At 36.7% G+C, this 19,733-nt stretch overlaps 1 protein-coding gene across 2 annotated transcripts in view; it reads left to right on the top strand.

Annotated features, from left to right (window-relative positions):
- NEK11 (NIMA related kinase 11) overlaps positions 1-19,733 on the top strand; it is a 123,303-nt gene that overhangs the window by 35,375 nt on the left and 68,195 nt on the right. For both annotated transcript variants that reach the window (XM_074860117.1, XM_074860127.1), the window contains exons 8-13: positions 6,681-6,830; positions 6,912-6,990; positions 7,503-7,588; positions 10,667-10,786; positions 12,833-12,926; positions 13,770-13,899. In XM_074860117.1, coding sequence (XP_074716218.1) covers positions 6,681-6,830; positions 6,912-6,990; positions 7,503-7,588; positions 10,667-10,786; positions 12,833-12,926; positions 13,770-13,899 — 659 coding nt within the window. The remainder of the gene's footprint in view (positions 1-6,680; positions 6,831-6,911; positions 6,991-7,502; positions 7,589-10,666; positions 10,787-12,832; positions 12,927-13,769; positions 13,900-19,733) is intronic.

Genomic DNA, 19,733 nt, shown 5'->3' with positions numbered 1-19,733 from the left:
ATTTAGCTTCTGCTCAGTTCTGCCTTTTCAAAATATACTTGTGAGTGCAGGATATAATTCTGAAAGTTGAGAACAGTCATCTGTACTTTCAACTGGTAGCAACCATTTTTCACAATTAACATGTTCAATCCAGTCAGTGGATATGTCAGGAATCTCATCTCTCGGTCTGTGTAGCTGAACTGAGATGAATTTGATGTCAGATTCTGTCTCATTCATCTGTATCAAAATGAATATCAGTTAGTACATGTAGTCAATAAAAGTATATTGAGAGAAGATTTCAAAAGATGTCAAAACAAGTGAATAGGCAGGGAAACCTGCCTTTTGTGCTCTCTTACTATAAAGAATAATTTATTGCAGTTGAAATGGAATGTAAAATAGATGTTTAAGTTCTGTTTGTGGTTACAAGTGTCAATCACATAAGTCATTGAAGTTGTACAGAGTAACTGAAAGCAGAGTTTGGTCCAATATTTTTATAGGTGATGTGTTGATCACCGTTTTAAAATTTACAAAGTAGCAGAAGAAATTGCGCCCCCCCCCCCCCCCCCCCCGCCCCCAGCCCCAGCTTTCTGCTATATCTTATGCATTTTGTCATCTTTCCAAGGCAGTACCAAGAGCACTCAGATGAGGGTGGAACTGCCTTCAGAAGGAGCTTCTTGGCCCTCACTATAGGGGCACTAAGGAGGAGGTGTGCCCTGCTCACTAGACCCCCAGCCCACAAACCCCTTCTCTTTCTGAGCCAAGAAGCTCTCTTTTCATCAGGATTTGTCAACTACCATGACTCGTATGTTTGACTGATACTTTCGTAATTTAATCTTTTAATTTAATCTTTTAGTGATGATTCTGTTTGATTTCTTTTTTTTTTTACATTTGCCCATTTAACAAGGGCCAAACTACAAGAGGTCCCTGAGCACTCAGGGGAGCCCACCCTGGAGGCTCCAGGTGAGACAAAATCCTTGTGCCTCTTTGGAGGAAGTTCAGTTGCTCATCAAGAAGTTGCCCAGGTCTTTTAAGCATACCTGAAGTGACGTTCTCTTGTCGGACTTGTTCTTCTGATCTCTAGCAGGACTCAAATTATTATACACAAAAATTCAGAATTACAAGTGTTGCCATGTTAAATATAAGAAAATATAAAATATCTTCTACAAAAGGCAGTTATTGCTATCTCACTACATTATCATGGTCATCTCGCTGTTCAGTCCAGTTAATCATTGCTCATTGGAAAGACCTTAATTTATGCTGTGTTGATGATGTGCTCTAAAGAGACACTGTGCTCTTCAAGTTCACTGAAATCTCATGCGACTGGCTCTTCAAAACTGGCTTGAATATTCACAGTACAGTGGCTGGTGCAAGAAGTATCGTCCTTTATAATCCAAGGTCAATAGATGTAAAGAGCTTCATGTTTTACAGTTTTTTATATGCAGAAGTTCTGCAATTAGCCTAGAGAAGCTGCAGCGTTTATGTTTGTTCTCAGTTAAAATTTCAGGGCTGGAGCTCTTTGCTATTCCATGCTTTATGCCAAATCTTAATTCACAGGAGGAAAATTAAAATTGGCACACATATTTTCCTTTCTGTCCCTGGGCCTGGACTGGCCAGGCAGTAAGTGAAAGCCTTGCAGATGACAGAGTCTGGGGTTTCCTCCTTTCCGAGCAAGGAGCTTCCTCGGGGAGCTGGTCTCAGTTCAACAGTTCACCAACCCTGCTGCCTGTTGGTGCTTCCCCTTAACCAGTCGGCAGATAGAGAGGAGTCAGTGCAGCACCGGCAGCCAAGCTGAGACAGTGACTCGTTCAAGAGGCCAGGACGGGTGGGGGATTCACCAGTGTTGTGTGTGCATACATTTGGCAGTTGGGGATCACTTTTACACAAGCACAGCGTGACCCAGGGGCACTGATGTGCTGGGGTCCTGGGGACCTTTCTGGGCCTTACGTGCCACATGGTGGGACCAACGCTGACATTGGGGGTTGGCTGGTGTCCCCCCTCCACCGGCACTATGGCACTGCATAAATGTGTCAAGCAAACTGAAGACTATGTGTCATTTTAAGGCATTTCTTAGGGTCAGGAAAGGTGAAGTAATGTGGTGGGCCGTGGTTGCAATCTGCTTCTCTGGGACATTTTAAAATTTATAGAAAGCAGAATGCAGAGGGAGCCGTGTGAAATAGCCAGTAGCCTGGTGGCTAAGACGGTTCCTGGTGGTGTGAGGGACCAAAGTTAGTGTTTCTGAACTGAATCAGAGCAGAGACCTTGGTCTGAACCTCTGATGTCCAGCAGGAGCAGCTGGGTTATTTTCAAACCCTTTCAGGCAAAAGTTTAATCAAACCTCTGTTGGTAACAGAGACATCAGACTTCTTGTTTAGCCTAAGTTTGTGTTCCAGTGACACACTCTTTCCCTGGAAAATGTCTGACCGTCTCTGTACTTATAGGGACACAGCAAGTAGGACTCATCCCCTGTGTTAAGGCACATGTGCTATGTGTATGTATTAGATCCTTTGGCCTTAGGCTGATTTAGCTTATCAGTGCTTTTTTTTTTTTTTTTTTTACAAGGCATGTGTGGTTTTTATTTTGTTCTTTGGGGGGGATTTTTAAAAATATTGTAAGTAGGAAACAGTGGGTCAGAATCTACCTAGATTATATCAATGTAATCCCATGAAGACTGTTGAAGAATCATGGCAGAACAGGTCTCCCAACACCAACAAATGCAGATGGAGACCTGTTGCATTAAGAAAGCAATCATATATCCAAGGGGATTACATGGAAGTCTACCAACAAAGTCCCAAAGTAATAATTTTAATCAGCTTTCATTTCAGTCCATGCAGTGACTAAAAATCATCACTCCAGCCCAAACAGACTTGGGCTTTGTGACATTAGTCTGGGAAGAATTTGCATCCTCTAACTCCGAGAATTATTCAAACAAAATGAAAACATTTATTTCCAGGGAAGGGTAAACTAAAAGCAGATACTTAGGGCATTCAGGGCAGTTGTGACTACTCACTAATGCATTATGTGAGTGCTAACCTTTTATCTGAGGTTTTCTGAACAACAGGGATACCTTTGTACTTTCCGTTATCTTCATGCAATGTAGAAAGTTCAGACTTACCTAATAGGTCAATGATAACTCCTGCAAATGGTCCTAAAGCTAAAGGGTGTTGTTGTATCTTCCCCAGAGAGGTATTTTGTTCCAGAAAACTGGGATTCCCTTGGCACAAAGGCTCCCAAACAGTTTAGGTCCTGCTTTTTGCATACTGGGGACTGAGCATCGCTCTTGCCCATCCAGCAGAAACTACTTCCCTGTTCAGCTCCTGAATAACGTTACCATGATTTGCCTGCCACTAGTAGGTAGCCTGTATTGCACCCACAAGTTTTGCAGGTTTTCTAACTGTGAAAGTTTGGGGTTTCTCAGATGAGACTGAAATCTGTGCTGGCTGGGAGTCTGCCAAGGATCAGTTATAGGTCCCTGAGTGCAAATATTGACTGCCCATCTGTGCAGTGGCTATTCTAACTGTATCGTATTTTGTTTCTGAGTTCATGAGATAAGGTGTGTGGACACAGTTATCAGCAATAACATTTCTCTCTTCTTTTCAAAGCTATGATCATATAAGGTAAACTCCATCCAGGAACTTTTCAAAGAATTTGTGTATAGTAAATGTGATAAATTATCTCAGAGGCAGAAATTATAACAAATAATTTAGTTGAAAAATAAATGCTTTTTTTCACTTAGAGACTTAGCAAATTCTTTTTAAGAGCAGTATAAATAACTTCCTTTTTGTCTTCCAGAGAAAAAACAATGTCACAGTCACATGTAAATCCATTGTACTCTATGTCTCCCATCAAGTACTGTCAGATTGGTTTGTCTGTAGGGTTGGGGTCCTTCATTTTAATTGTGCTTGCTTGTCTGTGCTCATAGACTCTGGAATCTTAAGACCTTCTGGTATGATCAGACTGAGAGATATAAGGTATATGTATTTACATTATCTGGCTTTTGGAGTTTAATTTAAAAGCTAACTTGGATCTTACAGCCTTTGAATAACTGTAACATAGGTTGGAAAGATCTACAAAAGATCAGATGTTAAAAGGACAGCAATGCTTATGTAAACAATTAGCACCACAAACCTCAGGGTGGTTTCTCCTGAGCAGAAGTTAGAGGTCTGTCGGCTGATATTGTAGAGAATACACTGAAGCCTGTCCAGAAGCTCCATTTTATGATGTAATTGAGTATAGGTAGCTTCAACATGAAACAGTAATACATCAAGTTTGCTGAAATCAAGTGCTGTTTCGGACCTTTGTCAAACCTATTCATGAATATAGAGAGCCGTCAAACCAAATGTGCTGGCTGGATAGTTTAATGACCATTTTAGAATTTTATAACACTGGCAGTTATACAAGCTAAGATTATAAAAGTAATTAAATTATATGTTTGGGTCATGTGCAGATTGCTTATGGGATTCAGGAAGCAATTTTCTCTTGCTGAATATGGTCCTTACATCATGCTTAGACCAGAACTGTAGAAACACAACTGAAAAATGCAGTCTTGAGGCAAAAGCTGCTTGGCGGTAACTCCCTTGGGAAATTGCAGCTCAGCAGCTGTCCTGGGATGAAATAGTCTTGCTCTGGGACCCAGGGCAGCACTTCTCAGCTTAGGGAGGTATTTATTTAATTTCAAAGAACTGTATCCTGCAGTAAAAACTTTATTCTTTTTCCCTCATTTTTCTTTCATTTTTTTTCCCTTTATTTTTCTTTCATGGGACAGATGGGGTTTTCCCTGGGTAGCCTGTTCATGGCCCTGGCTGCAGCAGAATGCCCTGGGTGTTCTTTTCATCTTTCTCCAAAGCCTCAGGTGTAGTCAGAGTACTAAACTAGATGAATAAATGGGCTTCCCTGATGTGGTAAATCCTGTGCTCCTAATGGCTCATTAAGCAATTTCTAGCTGCCAGAATCAAGCAGTCTCCGAAAAACAGATTTATTCTGCAAAAAGCAGTTATAGTACAGTCTGTCGGGTTGGGAGTTTCCTTCCTTTTTCCTTCCCTCTGGCTGGTTTCTATTTTTGTTTGACGTTCTCAGATGCCATGTGTACAGAGTTTTTTTGTTGTTCTTTTTGACTTTAAGTATTTTCTCTTGTAGTAATTATCTTGTTTCAGAGTTTGAACATACATCATAAATATAGGTCTTCATCTGTGTGTTACTGTTTACTGATTTTGGAAGTTTGAAAGCTGGTGGACAGTTAAATCTTTAAAAAACTAGGCAATTATTTATGTACCTCAGTAGTTGGTCCTTATGCAGTTGTTAGCAAAAATGTTCTGCTAATTGTTTTCACATACTGCTTGAAAAGTTCCAGTGAGCGAGCCCCTGTATTCTCTCTCCTCTTCCTTATTTGCATTGTATGTAGAGCCTGGGTTTCAGCTTTAAAATTATTTGCTTTTGTTCTTTTATTGCCACACAGATGGAATCAATTCCTCTGCTTTAACCGAAGTGAATAATTGAAACTTTATTCATTATTTGCTTTCAAAGATAATGTTTATACCCTTTTCATCAAAGCTGTTCACCTATATGTGCTTCTACTTGTTATCACTATGCTTTATTTCATACTGCTTCTGTAAATTATAAATACCACACTCAAATACTAAATTAAGAGTAAAGTTGCTCTGATATTTAAGTTGATTACTTAGATGAGTCTGGTCCTGTAGCTGGCTCTCACCAGCATTTTCTAGACCTCGATCAAGTCACTCATCAGTGCCTCAGTTCTCCTGACTGCAAACTGGAGGTAATGCTGAGCATCCTTCAAAGCCTGGCAAGCTCAACTCCCCTGTTTTTAAAAAACATTTGTCAGACAGAACCCCACTGAAGAGCAAATTGTTATGAATAGTCTTTATATAAATAATTATGAGAGAGTTTATGTTACAATGTTCAACTTGGTGATCTTTTATGATCTCCATTAAGACTGGTGTATAAGAGCCTGGTAAATAAGGTGATGGTAAATCAGAGGCCCATTTAAAATTGTAATAATTCCTCCTGTTTTTTAATGATTTAAAACTAACACTCGTTCTTAGCTAGGTGTCCAGACCTACATGCTCAGATTTCTTCTTTTCTTCTCCAAATAAAATTTTGAGGAAATTTAGTTTTAGATGTTGCAGTATGGTGCTCTCATCTAACATTTGATATTTCTTTGAGTACAAACTGATTTAATATTCTATGTTGAGTATGTGGCCAAATCAGTGAGAAGACATTTCTGTTATTTGAAACTGTCATTATGTAATTTGAACTTGAATTTTAGCCTCAGCTTGTTGCCAGAAATTAATTTGCAAAACCAATTTAAACAAACCTATGTCCAAACACTACTAAACTATTTTCTCAAGTCAGTTACTAATTAAAAAACTTCATTCTCAATTTAGTGAGTAACCACTTAAGGTAGTTTTACTTTATTTTTTCATATATATATATGAATATGTGTATTTATTTACAGTTTCTGCCTGCACTTATGGAAACAGAACGATAATTTCTCCTGTTTATAAAGTTTTACTAATTTGTGATCTGAATAAAAATGTTTCGGATGGAAAGGATAGCATGATAATGAAATATCCTATTCCCAGGAGAAAAGAGTATACAATTGTGATTTTACTTACTGTAATGTCACTATGCATGCTACTTTCAAAAATATTGTTTATACTATTCCTATTATTTTCTTCTTCAAGGTCTCTGGGATGCATTTTATATGAGATGTGCTGTATGAACCATGCATTTACTGGACACAATTTTTTGTCTGTTGTGTTAAAAATTGTAGAAGGGGATACACCTTCTCTTCCTGACAGTTATCCAAGCAAACTGAATGCTGTGCTGTGCAGGTATGTTACTTTCTTGTTTAGCAGATTTTTAAGTTAATTTGGGAATTGCTTACTTATGACTTCTGTTTTTTAACGTTTCAGCATGTTAAATAAGAATCCTTCATTAAGACCAGCAGCAGCAGAGATCCTAAAAATTCCTTATATTGATGAACAACTAAAGGTATATAAGAAAAAGCGATAGCTGTTCACTTACCATTTGAGTATGTATTTTGCAAGAGCAGAATGGGGTAGAGAAAATGTGTTAAGAAAAAATAATTAGCTAGCAGTTCATGGGAACATTAATCCAGGGGACTTTCAGAGCTAAATTACAACTATGACTGAGGTAGTGAAGCAGTGAGAATTGAAGCTCTTGTCACTTTACATGCTTAATGTGGCCCCTTTTAAATGTTATGTGCAATAAGGAGAACAGGCATTTATGTGTAACAAGTGCAGATCATTTGGGCCTGGGTACATATGATCTCTAAAATGTTCTAGTTAGTCATAGTTTTAATGAAAAACAACGCATCTTGCTCTTTTGGTCCCTGCTTCAGTGTATATATTATTTGACTTTCTAAGAAGGTGGGGAAGGAAACCACTCAGTTTTTACATTAGGACTGTATTGTATTATAGCTGAAGAGCCTGGATCACTTCAGCCTCAAGTGTTGATATCACTTCTATTTTATTGCCTTGCAGAATATACAGTACAATTTCACAAACATGACTGTAAAAGACAAGGCACTTAACTGGCAGAAAGAAGGTGCTCCCATTTTTGATGCTGTGTAAGTATTTTAAAGTGTTTTATGGGCAGCAGTACGTGAAATTACAGTGTTGCCAAATAATATCATGTTGTAAACACTTGTGTTAATCTCATTATGCTTTATATTTAGAGGCACCCATTCTGCAGAAATACAGAAGAACAACCATGTTAGTGAGATGCACAATTAAGATTCAGGGGAAAAAAAGGATTTGCAGATCAAGTATTTTATCATATAACTGTGTCAATTGGGCATGCATGTGTAGTATATGCATATGTTAATTTGGTACCAATTGATATGTAATTTATGACCTTTGTCTTTACATTTTGAAGGTTTAGATCATCATATTAGTTATGTGTTTCCTAATTTATAGTGCTGCTCTTTGTGTGCCTGCTAATTATTGAATGTGTTTCCTAAATGACACCAAGGTAAAAGTATATACACTTAAACTAATATTCAGCTAATACACCCATAGGATACTATTATATTTGTCTTGTAACTATAGTGAGAAATTAAGGCTAGCGATGTTCTTGGCTCTTACATCAGTAGTGCCTTCGCATATGATTTCTCTTTTAGGCACTGAATATATATTAAATTAATTGATTGTATTAAATTACAATATTGCAATGATTAAAGCAAATGTCAGCATGGGCAATTTCATTTTACCTTTGTAAATTAGCTCTGCAATTTAAATGGCATCTGGCCTTCCCCTTTGCTCCCTGTCCCTGAGTCTTCTGTACATGGTTTTGCTCTGTTAGGAGCTAGCATGCTCAAAATCAGGAGTTTGTGATCTTGTGCGGACACAGTGGACATCCCTGTTTCTTGTTTCCTCTAAATAATTGTCAAGTTATATTTAATTATATTTAAGTGCAGAGATGTTCCTTACAGATATACCATAAATAGTTTTGGGGCACTGAAATCTTGCCCAAATATTATGCCAACTCTATCTGAATTATATTGAGTATTTAACGCTTATTACATAACATATGGGAATCTTAAAGAAACTTTTAATCCATGCCTTTATTTTGTGGGTACAAGATTTAAACTTATCTATATACATCCAAAAGATTGTAGATGCTTTCAGGAAGCAGTATTTTTACCTGCAAATTATATACCCAGACTTCAAATATCCCCCTGCTTCTAGGACAGACTGAAAACCACTTTCTATTATTTGTAACACATACTATGATCCATTGTCATTAATTTGAATATGCTGAGTCTCATCACCTTCCAAATGGACATCATATATTGACAGAGCTGGCATATGGGGAGGACATTCTTGTATATCCCAGAATCTGTAACTATTTTTGTTCAAAAGCAAGTCTGTACTCTCAAGATGAAGAGCGAGTTCTAACTACAAACATCATGTTCTATATTTTTGTTAAAAGGAAATAGAAAGTCAGCTGCTTCCATGCAGAGGTCTAGAGATCCTAAAAATTGTGGTTTTGTTTGAGCATGGAAATTTACCTTGAGGTTTTCAAATTCAGGGCATCAATTTGAGAAAAAAATCCTAGGAGAAGCTTCACTATAAATTTTCTTCAAATGTGCTGAAGTCTGATTATTTTTGGCTAAATGTTTGGAATATACATAAAGTCATACTCTTATTATGAATTTCTCTCTATTTATGAGAATGTTAGCTGTCTGTATTGCTACTCATAAGCAAAATGCGAAATAATTTCTGCAATCTGAGATCTAAAGAGGTAGGTAAAATGAAATAAAAATACACAAAAAACGGTGGAGCAGAAAAGTGGAGGAGAAATAATTTAAACATAGCGAATTTCCCACATCCGCTGTAATGAAGCAATCCTCTAGTCTGAGTGAGTGTACAAGGAACTGCTTGTTATGGAGTCCTCCTCAATCATTGCTGCTTTATATTTATCTTTTTTTTTTCTCACCAGGAATTATTTTTGCCATGTATAGTTGAGTCTAGTTTCTTCTAGTAAAGGCCTCTAATGGCTTACTTTATTCTAGTCCCATGCAAGTCATAAATTTTAAATATTTAACTACGCATAAAGCTGTACAAGTTCAGTTTTGACTTGGATGAAAAATGGCTTCTTTTCCCAAGAGATTCTTATAATTTAAATTAGTTTTTTACAGGGGACAAGAAATATGTCTACATTATTCATACTTGAAGAGTTAGTTCCATTCTTATGAATAATTGAACTCTTCTTGTCTTTGTCCTTAGTCTTTCATATTTCACACTAATAGTCATATCTTTACGCTATTTCCCTCTGTAGTCAACATTTGAAAAGCATAATGAATACTTCTCATTTATTAAAATTCTGATTTCTGGGCTCTTAGATGATCAGAACTGAATTTATCTCATAAGAGCAAAAATAGTAATTTGAAATGAATTGGTATCATAAATATATGGTATAATAAATATATATTGGTGTAAGTGAAACATAACTGCCAAGGCATTTCAAACTATGGTTTAATTTTTGTAATTACTGTAGGATATAAGATAAAAATCTGAGACTAATATCCCTTTTCTGATACAAGTCTAATATTGTTTTCCTGTGTTGATAAATACAGCTGAGATACATATGTCAATAATTCATGCTCAGCTTTCAGAGATGGTCTATGAAGACCATTTTACCAGTGAATTGTTATTATTGATTAGGACGAGAAATTCAACAGGACAACATCATAATTATGTCTGTCATTAAAGACATTAATATTCTCTTTTATTCTGGACATCCTCTAACAATTGACGTAAAATATATAGGTGATATTGCTTTTTTCTGTGGTTCTCATTTAAAGACTTGCGTTGTACTTGAAATATGCTCAGTAATGAAGCCTGACAGCGTAAATATTTCACTGTGCTTCAACATTTATTCTTTTAAGGAGCTGAGTTTATCTTTTTCCATTCTCACCTGAAATCCCTGAAATTATTCACGTTCTTCATGAATCTAAGCCTAAGTTTAAATATTTCAATTTAAAAGAGGCATTTTCTTTCCAAACTAAAGTCTGTTTAGTCTGTTACAGTACCTGTGACTTTCTAATTATTCCATTTGAAATGTCACTATGTTTCAATATCAAACCAAAATACTGATATTTACATTTTTATATGAAGGTGGGTTTGCATGCATTCAATTTCAGGCAGAGGAAAGTTCATTTGCAAACTCTGCAGGAACTGTCTGAAGTACAGAAAATGACACCGCGGGAACGAATGAGGCTGAGGAAGTTAAATGCTGCAGATGAAAAAGCAAAGAAATTGAAGTAAGTTGAGCATAACACTTGCATTGTGCTCTAACCATGCAGTTTTCCCCATCCAACAGTCTAACAAGATAGAACTGTCAAGGTAAACATAAAGCTAGAAAGGGTCTTCAGCTACTCAAAGTGAATGGGGATTTTTATTTATGTAGAAAAAAAAGTCAGAACATTAGCCCAAAACGGGTACTTTGAGCATTGTGTTTCTGGTTAAATAAGCATATGAGAGATTTTCAGATGTGTTACAATAGGAGACTTTTTTTTAATGACTTGTCATTGCACAGTCTGAGGAGCTGGACATTTAGTTACAGTCCAGCTTTTGTCATTGTTTTGGCCTAAGAGATTTGCCACTAGAAGTTAACAGTTCAGAGGATACTCTTATCCAATGATCAAACAGGGGTAATGGGCGTGTTATAAAGGCTTTATGATTTTGATTTTTTATTAAGTGAGTGAGACATAATAAAAGGGGGGATTTGAAGGAGAATAAGTACCATTTCTGAGTGGAAGCTGGAGAAACAGCTAGAAGGCTAAGTGTATATGCATGGATTCCTTTTTTAAATAAAAAGAAGAATATACTGTTTTGATAACACACTTGAGTTTTGCCCAGTTAAAAATACTCAATGTTTTATATGGTATGAATGAAAATCAGAAAAGCACCATATTAATTTTTAATTAATTTTTAATGTTTTCTTCAAAAGCATTTTGCAAAGTGCAATGTAAATTAACAAATATTTTCTCATTTATAGAGGTAAGAGGGAATAATTATTTTTGATCATGAGGAGTCTTAACCCTGTTGTGCCAAAGCAAGTTAACAATTCAATAAGGCAATGATGTCCTAGTACAGAAAAATACTGCAGGGTGACATGAAGCCTGAATTTATGGCTTCTGAAACTCTGCAGCTAAATATACCTGCAACTCAGTAGTAATTGCAGTTGAGCGAAAATGCTCTGTAAAATCACATCCTAGCGTTACTTGTGCCAACTTGTGATTCCCATACCTAAAAGCTACAAAAAACCCCATAAAAGCCTTCATTTCATTTTTGGAAAATATGTCTGATGAACATTTATGTCTGTCTAACACTTACCATTTCATTTGATACCGGATATGGTATGTAAATTTATTCTCATTTGAAAAAAAAATCTCGTTGAATTGAAACCACTGTAGAAAAGGTATTAAATTTAACACCTCTTCTGCATGGTGTTTTCAATAATATGGTAGGCCAATTTTTGTACTTATAAATTAATAAATAGGAAGTCTGTCTCCTTCACTTTTTTAAAATGGATGGAGATTAGGAAATAATACTAATTGCAGGCTAGTTCTAGTTTGCTTTTCATTTTCTTTGCTTTCTTGCGTTTTAGTGTTTTCTATTTAGATGCATGTTTTTTTTCCCCAGCAACAAAATTAAATGTATTTTTTGGTAATATAAAGGCAACATATTAATCTTCAACCTCGTTCTCAGTCATGAATCTTTAAAATGATCTCTATTAATCTCGTGGTTATTGCCATCTGACTCTAGCTGAAAGTTTTTGAAACAGTGCAAAACCAGTACCTTCTCAGACTGGAGATCTGCTTTCAGCAGTTCACATCTAGAGATTGATGGGAAGGAATATAGTAATGCAAACTGGAAGAGCTGCTTAGTGTAGCACCTGGCTTAAGTAGTCCCACACAGAAAAACACAGTTACCAACTCTCCCCTAGGTGAAGTGTTTATAACACTCCAGTGTTGCATGCCTGTCTTCAGCTGAAACGTACCTGCACTACATGGTGGAATAAAGTCCAAAGTATTCAATATCTTTGGAAGAAACACAAAAGACTGGGACTAATAATTTACTATTTCTCAATTATATTATGCAAGTTGTGAAAGAAAAATATAATAGTGTTTGGAAATAACACCTGAAATCTCTTTGTGAGTTTGCTAAAACTACCGTCACCTTGAGTAGATGCCACAAATGTTTGGCACTATATATAGAATTTGTTTTTCCACATCTACTTTTAGAGGATCCCATTGTGTACTCCCTGATAATGCATCCTAAACACAAGTATTCTGTATTTACAGACAACTGGCAGAAGAAAAATATCAAGAAAATATCAAAAGAATGCAAGAATTCAGGTCACGCAATTTTCAGCAGCTGAATGTCAATGTCCTACGTGTAAGTATGTGCTGTTGTTTTGGAGGCCTCATTTATGCATATTCAGTGTACAACACCTTTCTGTTTCCCACGTGCTTTCTTTAATACTAGAGGCACAGTCCTGTTCTGAGACTAATAATTTGGAAAGTGCGTTGAAGTCTGGATCTGCAATGAGGGAAAGTACATTCAGTTATTCAGATATGGTTCAACAAACTCTCTATTCATTGCACAATTTTCTTTTATTAAGTCATCCTTAAATCTACATCTGCTCTCTGAAATATACTTACTGACAGTCTGTGTGACATCAGAGTTCAAAATACATTCATTTTCAACATAAATTTAGAATTGTAATCCCTTAAACACTCTAATCTGGCATGGCTGTGGGTTTTTTTCACTTGATTAGTTAAGAATATTAACATTTCAACTGGCTTTTTAGTAAGAATGAAGTCTTGGAATGACTCCCAGTGTAAGCTGTCCTTTGCTTTTAAGCTATGTGCAACAGAAGATAGGCCTGTTCAATTGCAGCACTACATCTCCTCATAGAGAGAACAGTGTCAGTTTGGAAATAGTCAGTGAAAGCATCACAGGAATAATGAGGTTTTGTTATGTGCTTTGTCTTGTACCTTTTCTTTCACATGCACTCTAGTTTCTATTTCCCATTGTGTCTGGAGAAAAAAATACGTTAAATCTGTCTCTGCTTATGGCTGAGTCACTACTGATGACTTAGAAAAAAGTTAGGATTGTTTTTTAGTATTTGCCTAATACAAGTCCCAGCAGTTGTATAGATCAGGGCAACCATTGTATTGTGATCCTGCTGAAAGCTCTAACTGTACCTGTTTCTCTGTGCTGCTTCATTCGACTAAGGAATCTGATGAGCAGACTTCAAAACCCCTAATTCATTCTCAGCCAGTGTGCGACTATGTGTCCATAGGACGTGATGAACCAAGTGGAAATGAGACAAGTCAGCTCTGCATGTCTGAACTTACAGACCATGGTAAGAATTCAAAATTTGATGTTGAAATGAAACTATTGAGAAAGCAAGTTTTGATTTTGTCCTTTGTAGTTATTTTTTAGTGGGGAAACTGCAGTGTAAAAAGTGGTCAGAATTGTAAAGTAGTCAGAAAAATTACAAAGAGAGAATGAAAATAATCTAGGTGGACATATGTACAGCAGATGTACAGCAAGGTTATGTGGTAGGAGGTCTATGTTCCCAAAGTTTTGAGTGACCTGTGAGCAGCGATGGAGGTGAACACACTTTCTCAAATGAGATGCTGAGTTAGAAGCACATCTTTGCACATATGAAGTGACTGGTGTTAGAAAAGTATTTCCTAAATTATCTCTCCAGTGCAAAAATGATTACAAGAATTCAGAGCGTTTGCACCTCTGGTACCCTTTGATGCCATTTTCTTTATCTACAATGACAGAAGCAGATGGAAACTCTTTAAACTGTGCTTATCTACACTGTCCTCAAATACTTAAGTACTGTCTAAAGAATATATATATATGTACTTTTCTGTAGATAGATGAACAAATAGTCAAGCTTTCCAAAAAGGGTCAGACTGTGGAAATGAAGAAAATATTTTAAGAACACATTTATATGTTTTGTTTCTACAGTGTTTTGGAATAGCATCATACTCTTAAATATTTAAGTATCATTGTGTAAGCACTATTATGGTGATTTTTAATCACATTAGAGTCTTGTAAGTATGCATTAATATACTTTTAAGTATGAAAACTACTTTTCTCTAATAGCTCTGCCTTTTAGTGTTGGTTTATGTACATCTGTGAAGGTATACACCCTTAAATTAAAAGCATCAAAATCTGTTTGTGGTAGAGGTGGGTTTTTTTTAATAGCAAATGTCCTTTTCTTTCAGTGTAGCCTCATTTATGTCTTATGTGGTTGGCTTGCTATTTCATAGTATAAGGAGGGATGACCTGTGTAGGAGAGAACTCAGCTGCTAGAAATACATCCTGGGGGGAGGGTGGGGAAGCTTGCAAATAGAGCACCAAGAGAAAGCAGTAAATGTGGGTGGGAGATGTACGAGGGGAAGCATACAAAGACACCTAAATAGAAACAGAACAACATGCATGAAAAGAAAGAAACTGATGTTCCTGCCTTTAGAGGTCATTAAGCTGTTAAGCTATAATGACAGAAATTAGATGCGTTTGTATCTGTGATGCGAAAGTTGGGTCAATCCATTGTACAAAACTGAATGCATGTTTAATTGCTTTTGCCAGAGTCTCTGACATTGAAGTGGTGGGTTTATGAGAAAAAGGAGCTATGGATAGGCAAGAGAAATTATATGGTTTCTCTTCCTTGCTTTGTGAATACCTTGTTATTCCCCAAGCTGATGTCAAAGCTGTTACTTACTCTATTCAGTATTCATACTCTTCTTTTCTTTAAACATTTCAGTGCAACCATGCATAACCTACGTGTCTAATTATTAAGTTATTAATGTCATCATTGTATTTGAAAATCTAGAAACAGTTTCAGCTATTGATTTTTCAATAGAATTTGGTTCTTGGTCCATAAGCTATACAATAGAAAAACAAGAAAACTACAAGCAAGGCTATAAAGTGGTTTTATAAAGTTGTCTCACATGTTAATAAATCTTGCTAACCCGTACTAGGTTAGCAGAAGAAGTTATACTACAAAAAACAGACTAACAAGCTCCCTAGTTGTAATTAATAACTAAAAACTGTTGAGGAAGGGGAGAAAAGACAGGAGAATGCCAAGGAGGCTCAGCAGCAGCCTTCAAATTACTTCAGCGCCTACCTAAAAATCCTCTCAGGAATGGGAAAAGCTGGTGGGGAACAGCTAGGGATAGCACCCCAATCCCAACAGGTAAGGAGGAAAGTTCAAACTATCTTTGGCTCATATCCTGCAGTCCTCAAAAAAATTTGCAACATGAGCAGAAGAGAAGAACAGGGCTTGGAGGTTTGAAAGACCAGGCTCTTAGAGGGTTAGGGAGAGGCAGAGAGAATAAAACACCTTACACTCTGGTTTCACTGAAAATTATCTAAAGCATTATGAAACACAGTTGTATGTCATTGGGGAAGGTGTCAGATATAAAGCTCAATGTTTAGCTTTAGTAAGTAGATTTGAAAACCAAGGCATCTTGATCCAGTTTTAGCAGTGGTAGTTACACTTACTGAAAGCTGGGAAAAACAAGGCAGTGTAGTTAGATAAACAGAAATCACTATAACAATTCGGGGTTTTGGACTTCACAGTGGATGAGTTTCAGCAAAGTCAAACACATTTAACTGCTGTAGACTTCCCTGGGAAGTTTAAGGTTCTCTCCATGTTTGTTTTATGTAATCAACAATGATCTTCTGAACTTTTTAAATTCTAATTAGCAGCCCCGTGCACTTGAGAGACATTTGAAAGAGTTCTCTGAAATCACAAATAGCTGACCAATTTGTTAGTCTTCAAGCAGGTTTTATTTTTTGGAATATGAAAGAATCTGAGTGGACCCTGTGCTTTTGATGTTGAGATGAACTCAGTCTATTACAGCAAAAGGTTCATCCAGATTGTTCACAGTTAGTACAACAAGTTCTTCTGAAACTTAAAGAAATAAGCGGATTCTTATTCTTACAGAGAGATGCTGCAGGCAATGTAAATACTATTTTTTAACAACAAAATGAAGCTAGTTTTTTCAATATCACGTTCCTTACTATGCCATCCAGCATTACTGTGCAGATTTATTCTTCCCTCAAAGAGACTAGGAATGCTGCTGAGTCCTGTGGAACTGATTGAGAGCATGGTTTTTAAATATGACTGTTCAGATGGCACTTGCTAAGCCAGACCAGCTTGCAATGACTGGTGCACCAGGCATGCTGTTGCCTTTCTTCTGTTCACTTCTTGGGTTCCAGGCACGTGTTCTGCAATATCCCCCATGCCTCAGCAGAAAATAAAGAACTTGGCAAGGGGGGAAAGATCAAAGAAACATGAACTTTTGCATACAGAAATCACTTTGAAATTCTTCTGTGCTTGCATTACTTAAGCTCAAGAAGAAAGGGATTCACCATTTGCTTCTCTTCAGTGGAAAAAGTTATAGCTTCAATTTGACCATCAAGTCCAGACTGTGGCTGCCGTAGGTATCTACTCATACAGTCCCTTTGCTAAAGAATTTGACTTGTTTTATACACTCTGGACAGTTCTCCCTGCTTCTCTGTGTAGAAAGCTGCTCCTGGACCAAAATATTGCAGTGCTTGTGTATCTTCTTATTTCTGGCTTAGATTAACTTCTGGCTGTTTCATGCCAATATTTTTAACATGCATTGCCTTACTGCCTTGCAGCTTAAGTAGTTCTCTTCCTTCCTTTGCTTATTCTCCTCATGTTTTTATAGGCAGCAGTAATATTCTTCTGTGTAAAACCTCTATATAATACTTCTGTATTATTCATATGTGCTAACGCTGGTCACTTTTAGCATACCTGAACCTTCCTTCCTTATTCTTTCCTTAAAATGCTTCCAAGCTTTTATCTCCCAATTTACAATAGATTATTCTGGTTTTAATGCTTAAACTCATGACTCTGTTTTTTGAATTTTCTCCTTTTCCATTATTCCAGTTCTCAGGATCACCCAGTGTTCGTTGTTGTACTATCCTGGTCCTGCTTTGTATTGGTGATGCACTCCAGCTTAGCTTCCAAAAAGGAGTGCTGTGCATGCTAACTCCAGCAAGGCAGACCTCTCCCTGGCCGGCTGGGCAGCACTGCTTTCAGTTACCCAGCAGCGTGTGGCTTCTGCACCCTTACCAACCTCTTTGTGATCAGCACGCTTGCATCAACGGAAGTGTTTGCAGAGCTGCTCTGCAGTGCTGGCTGAGCTTTCAGGGAAATCAAGTGTCCTTTCCTAAAACAGCAGCCTGCATGATTAGGAGAACTCATAACCACACAAGCATGGGACATCTTGGCATGCAGTGGCAGCAGGATAAATAGGCAGGCACACAGGGTTGTTCAGGAATATTTCTGTAAATCTTCAGGTTCTGGGACTTTGTCTTTCCAGTTCCTTGATTTAGCTGCATGCATGCTAGAGCAAAGGATTCATTTGGTTTGGCTATTACTTTTCTCCACACTGCAGATATTCAGAGAGTCATGGCAGATGGTAGGTAACCTTCCTTGCAATAGTGAAGGTTTAAAAATGTGTTTTAAATTTCTGTTTCTCTTAAGTTACTCTAAGTTTCTTAACAGTTTTGCATCTTTACTCATACAGTCTAGAGTAAAAAATGTTCCCTTTAAATGTAAAAAGACAGGCAACGGGGTTGTTAAGAAAGAGGCGCCTGGAAAAAATTACTTTTATAATTATAATTAACCATATCAGGTAAATGGCTGAAGTATGTTGAGAGTATCATTAGAACAGTGTATACTCTTACTCTACTGCTTCAGCTAATTAGACCACTGATGTATTCCTTGGAAATGTAAACCTTTGTAAATAGGTTTTATTAATTATTTTTTATATAATATATTTTTTATATTTTATAGTTGTGTTTAATATTAATTGAAAAATGTTGATGCCTCCATCTTATGTGTCCAGGAATTTATGAAACTGTAATCATACAAATAATTTAAAACTAGGGTGGACAGTTAAGAGCAGTTAAGAATATATTGTACTACTGGGAACAGTTTTGCTTTACTATAGATATCTTCATGTCTTTTCCATCTCCAGTTTGTCCAGGTACAAGCAAGAGACAAAAGAGCTGAGATAAATTTCGTACTGAGATTGTACTCAGAGACACTGAGCCACCATCAGTGTTAAACAGAAATATTTGTGTGTCAAAAATACATATGAGTATCTGTATACTTCATTTAATTTCAAGGAATAGCATAAAATTACTAATGATTAATAACTAAATGCCCTTTGTATTTTCATTTGGATTTTTTTGTTTTATGCTACATTTCTCCAGCTCATTTTATTGATTAAATATTTCTGAATATTTAAAAAGCATATTTTGCAGATCCTGGCAATGAAGCAGGAATGGGCAATGCAAAAATTGTCAGGATAAACCTGTATCTGTATTTTCTATTTTTGCTGATACCTATCTAGGAAGTAAGTCATTCATCCCCTCTGATTATTATCAAAAAGAAAAGCCACCTTGCAATTAACTGCTTAACATCACTTCCCCCCATCAGCCCGCCCTGTCTCTTGACCCATTTCTTTACAGAAATTATCTCCATTTGGACTAGGATAGATAGGCCAATGTGCATTTTTCTGGGGATCACTGTATGTTATGTGCATGTACTTAGTGGTTTTGTGAAAATAATGGTGAGGCAAATTATATTGTAATACTGACAACTAGAGCTCAGTGTATCTATAAGAAAAAAAATGCTGTAAAAAAGAACTGTCTGTATTTAACTGATCATTTTCATGAATGATAATGAGTGCAGATGGAATAAAATTATTCATTTTCTAAAACATGAGCAAAAATATTCAACCAAAAAATAAAAGTATCCATGAGCTACACCCAGCCTTGATGTTATGGATGAATATGGTCAGTGCCTTCCCGTGCCAGCTAGAACAAGGCTGTTCCAGCTAGGCAGGTTCATTAGATGTTTAATGTTTAATGATGTGGCCTCCTTCTAAAGAGCTACTGGAACCATCATGTAAGTAATGCATTACTTTCTGATACAGCAATATAGTTCATCTTCATCTACTAATTAACTTTATTGATTTCGTAGTCTACTTTCCTGATTATAAAAAAAGGTAACCAGAAGAGCAGATACCCAAATTTTCCAGAGAACTGGATATTGATAGAAGTTTAGGATGTTGAGGGTCATCTTTTCCATGGATTTTGTAGTACTGGTAGACCACTGTGACTTTTCTGTGTGGG

The sequence above is a fragment of the Strix uralensis genome, chromosome 1 (assembly GCF_047716275.1).
Source record: "Strix uralensis isolate ZFMK-TIS-50842 chromosome 1, bStrUra1, whole genome shotgun sequence".
NCBI lineage: Eukaryota > Metazoa > Chordata > Aves > Strigiformes > Strigidae > Strix > Strix uralensis.
This window is presented reverse-complemented; position numbering and strand designations above follow the sequence as displayed.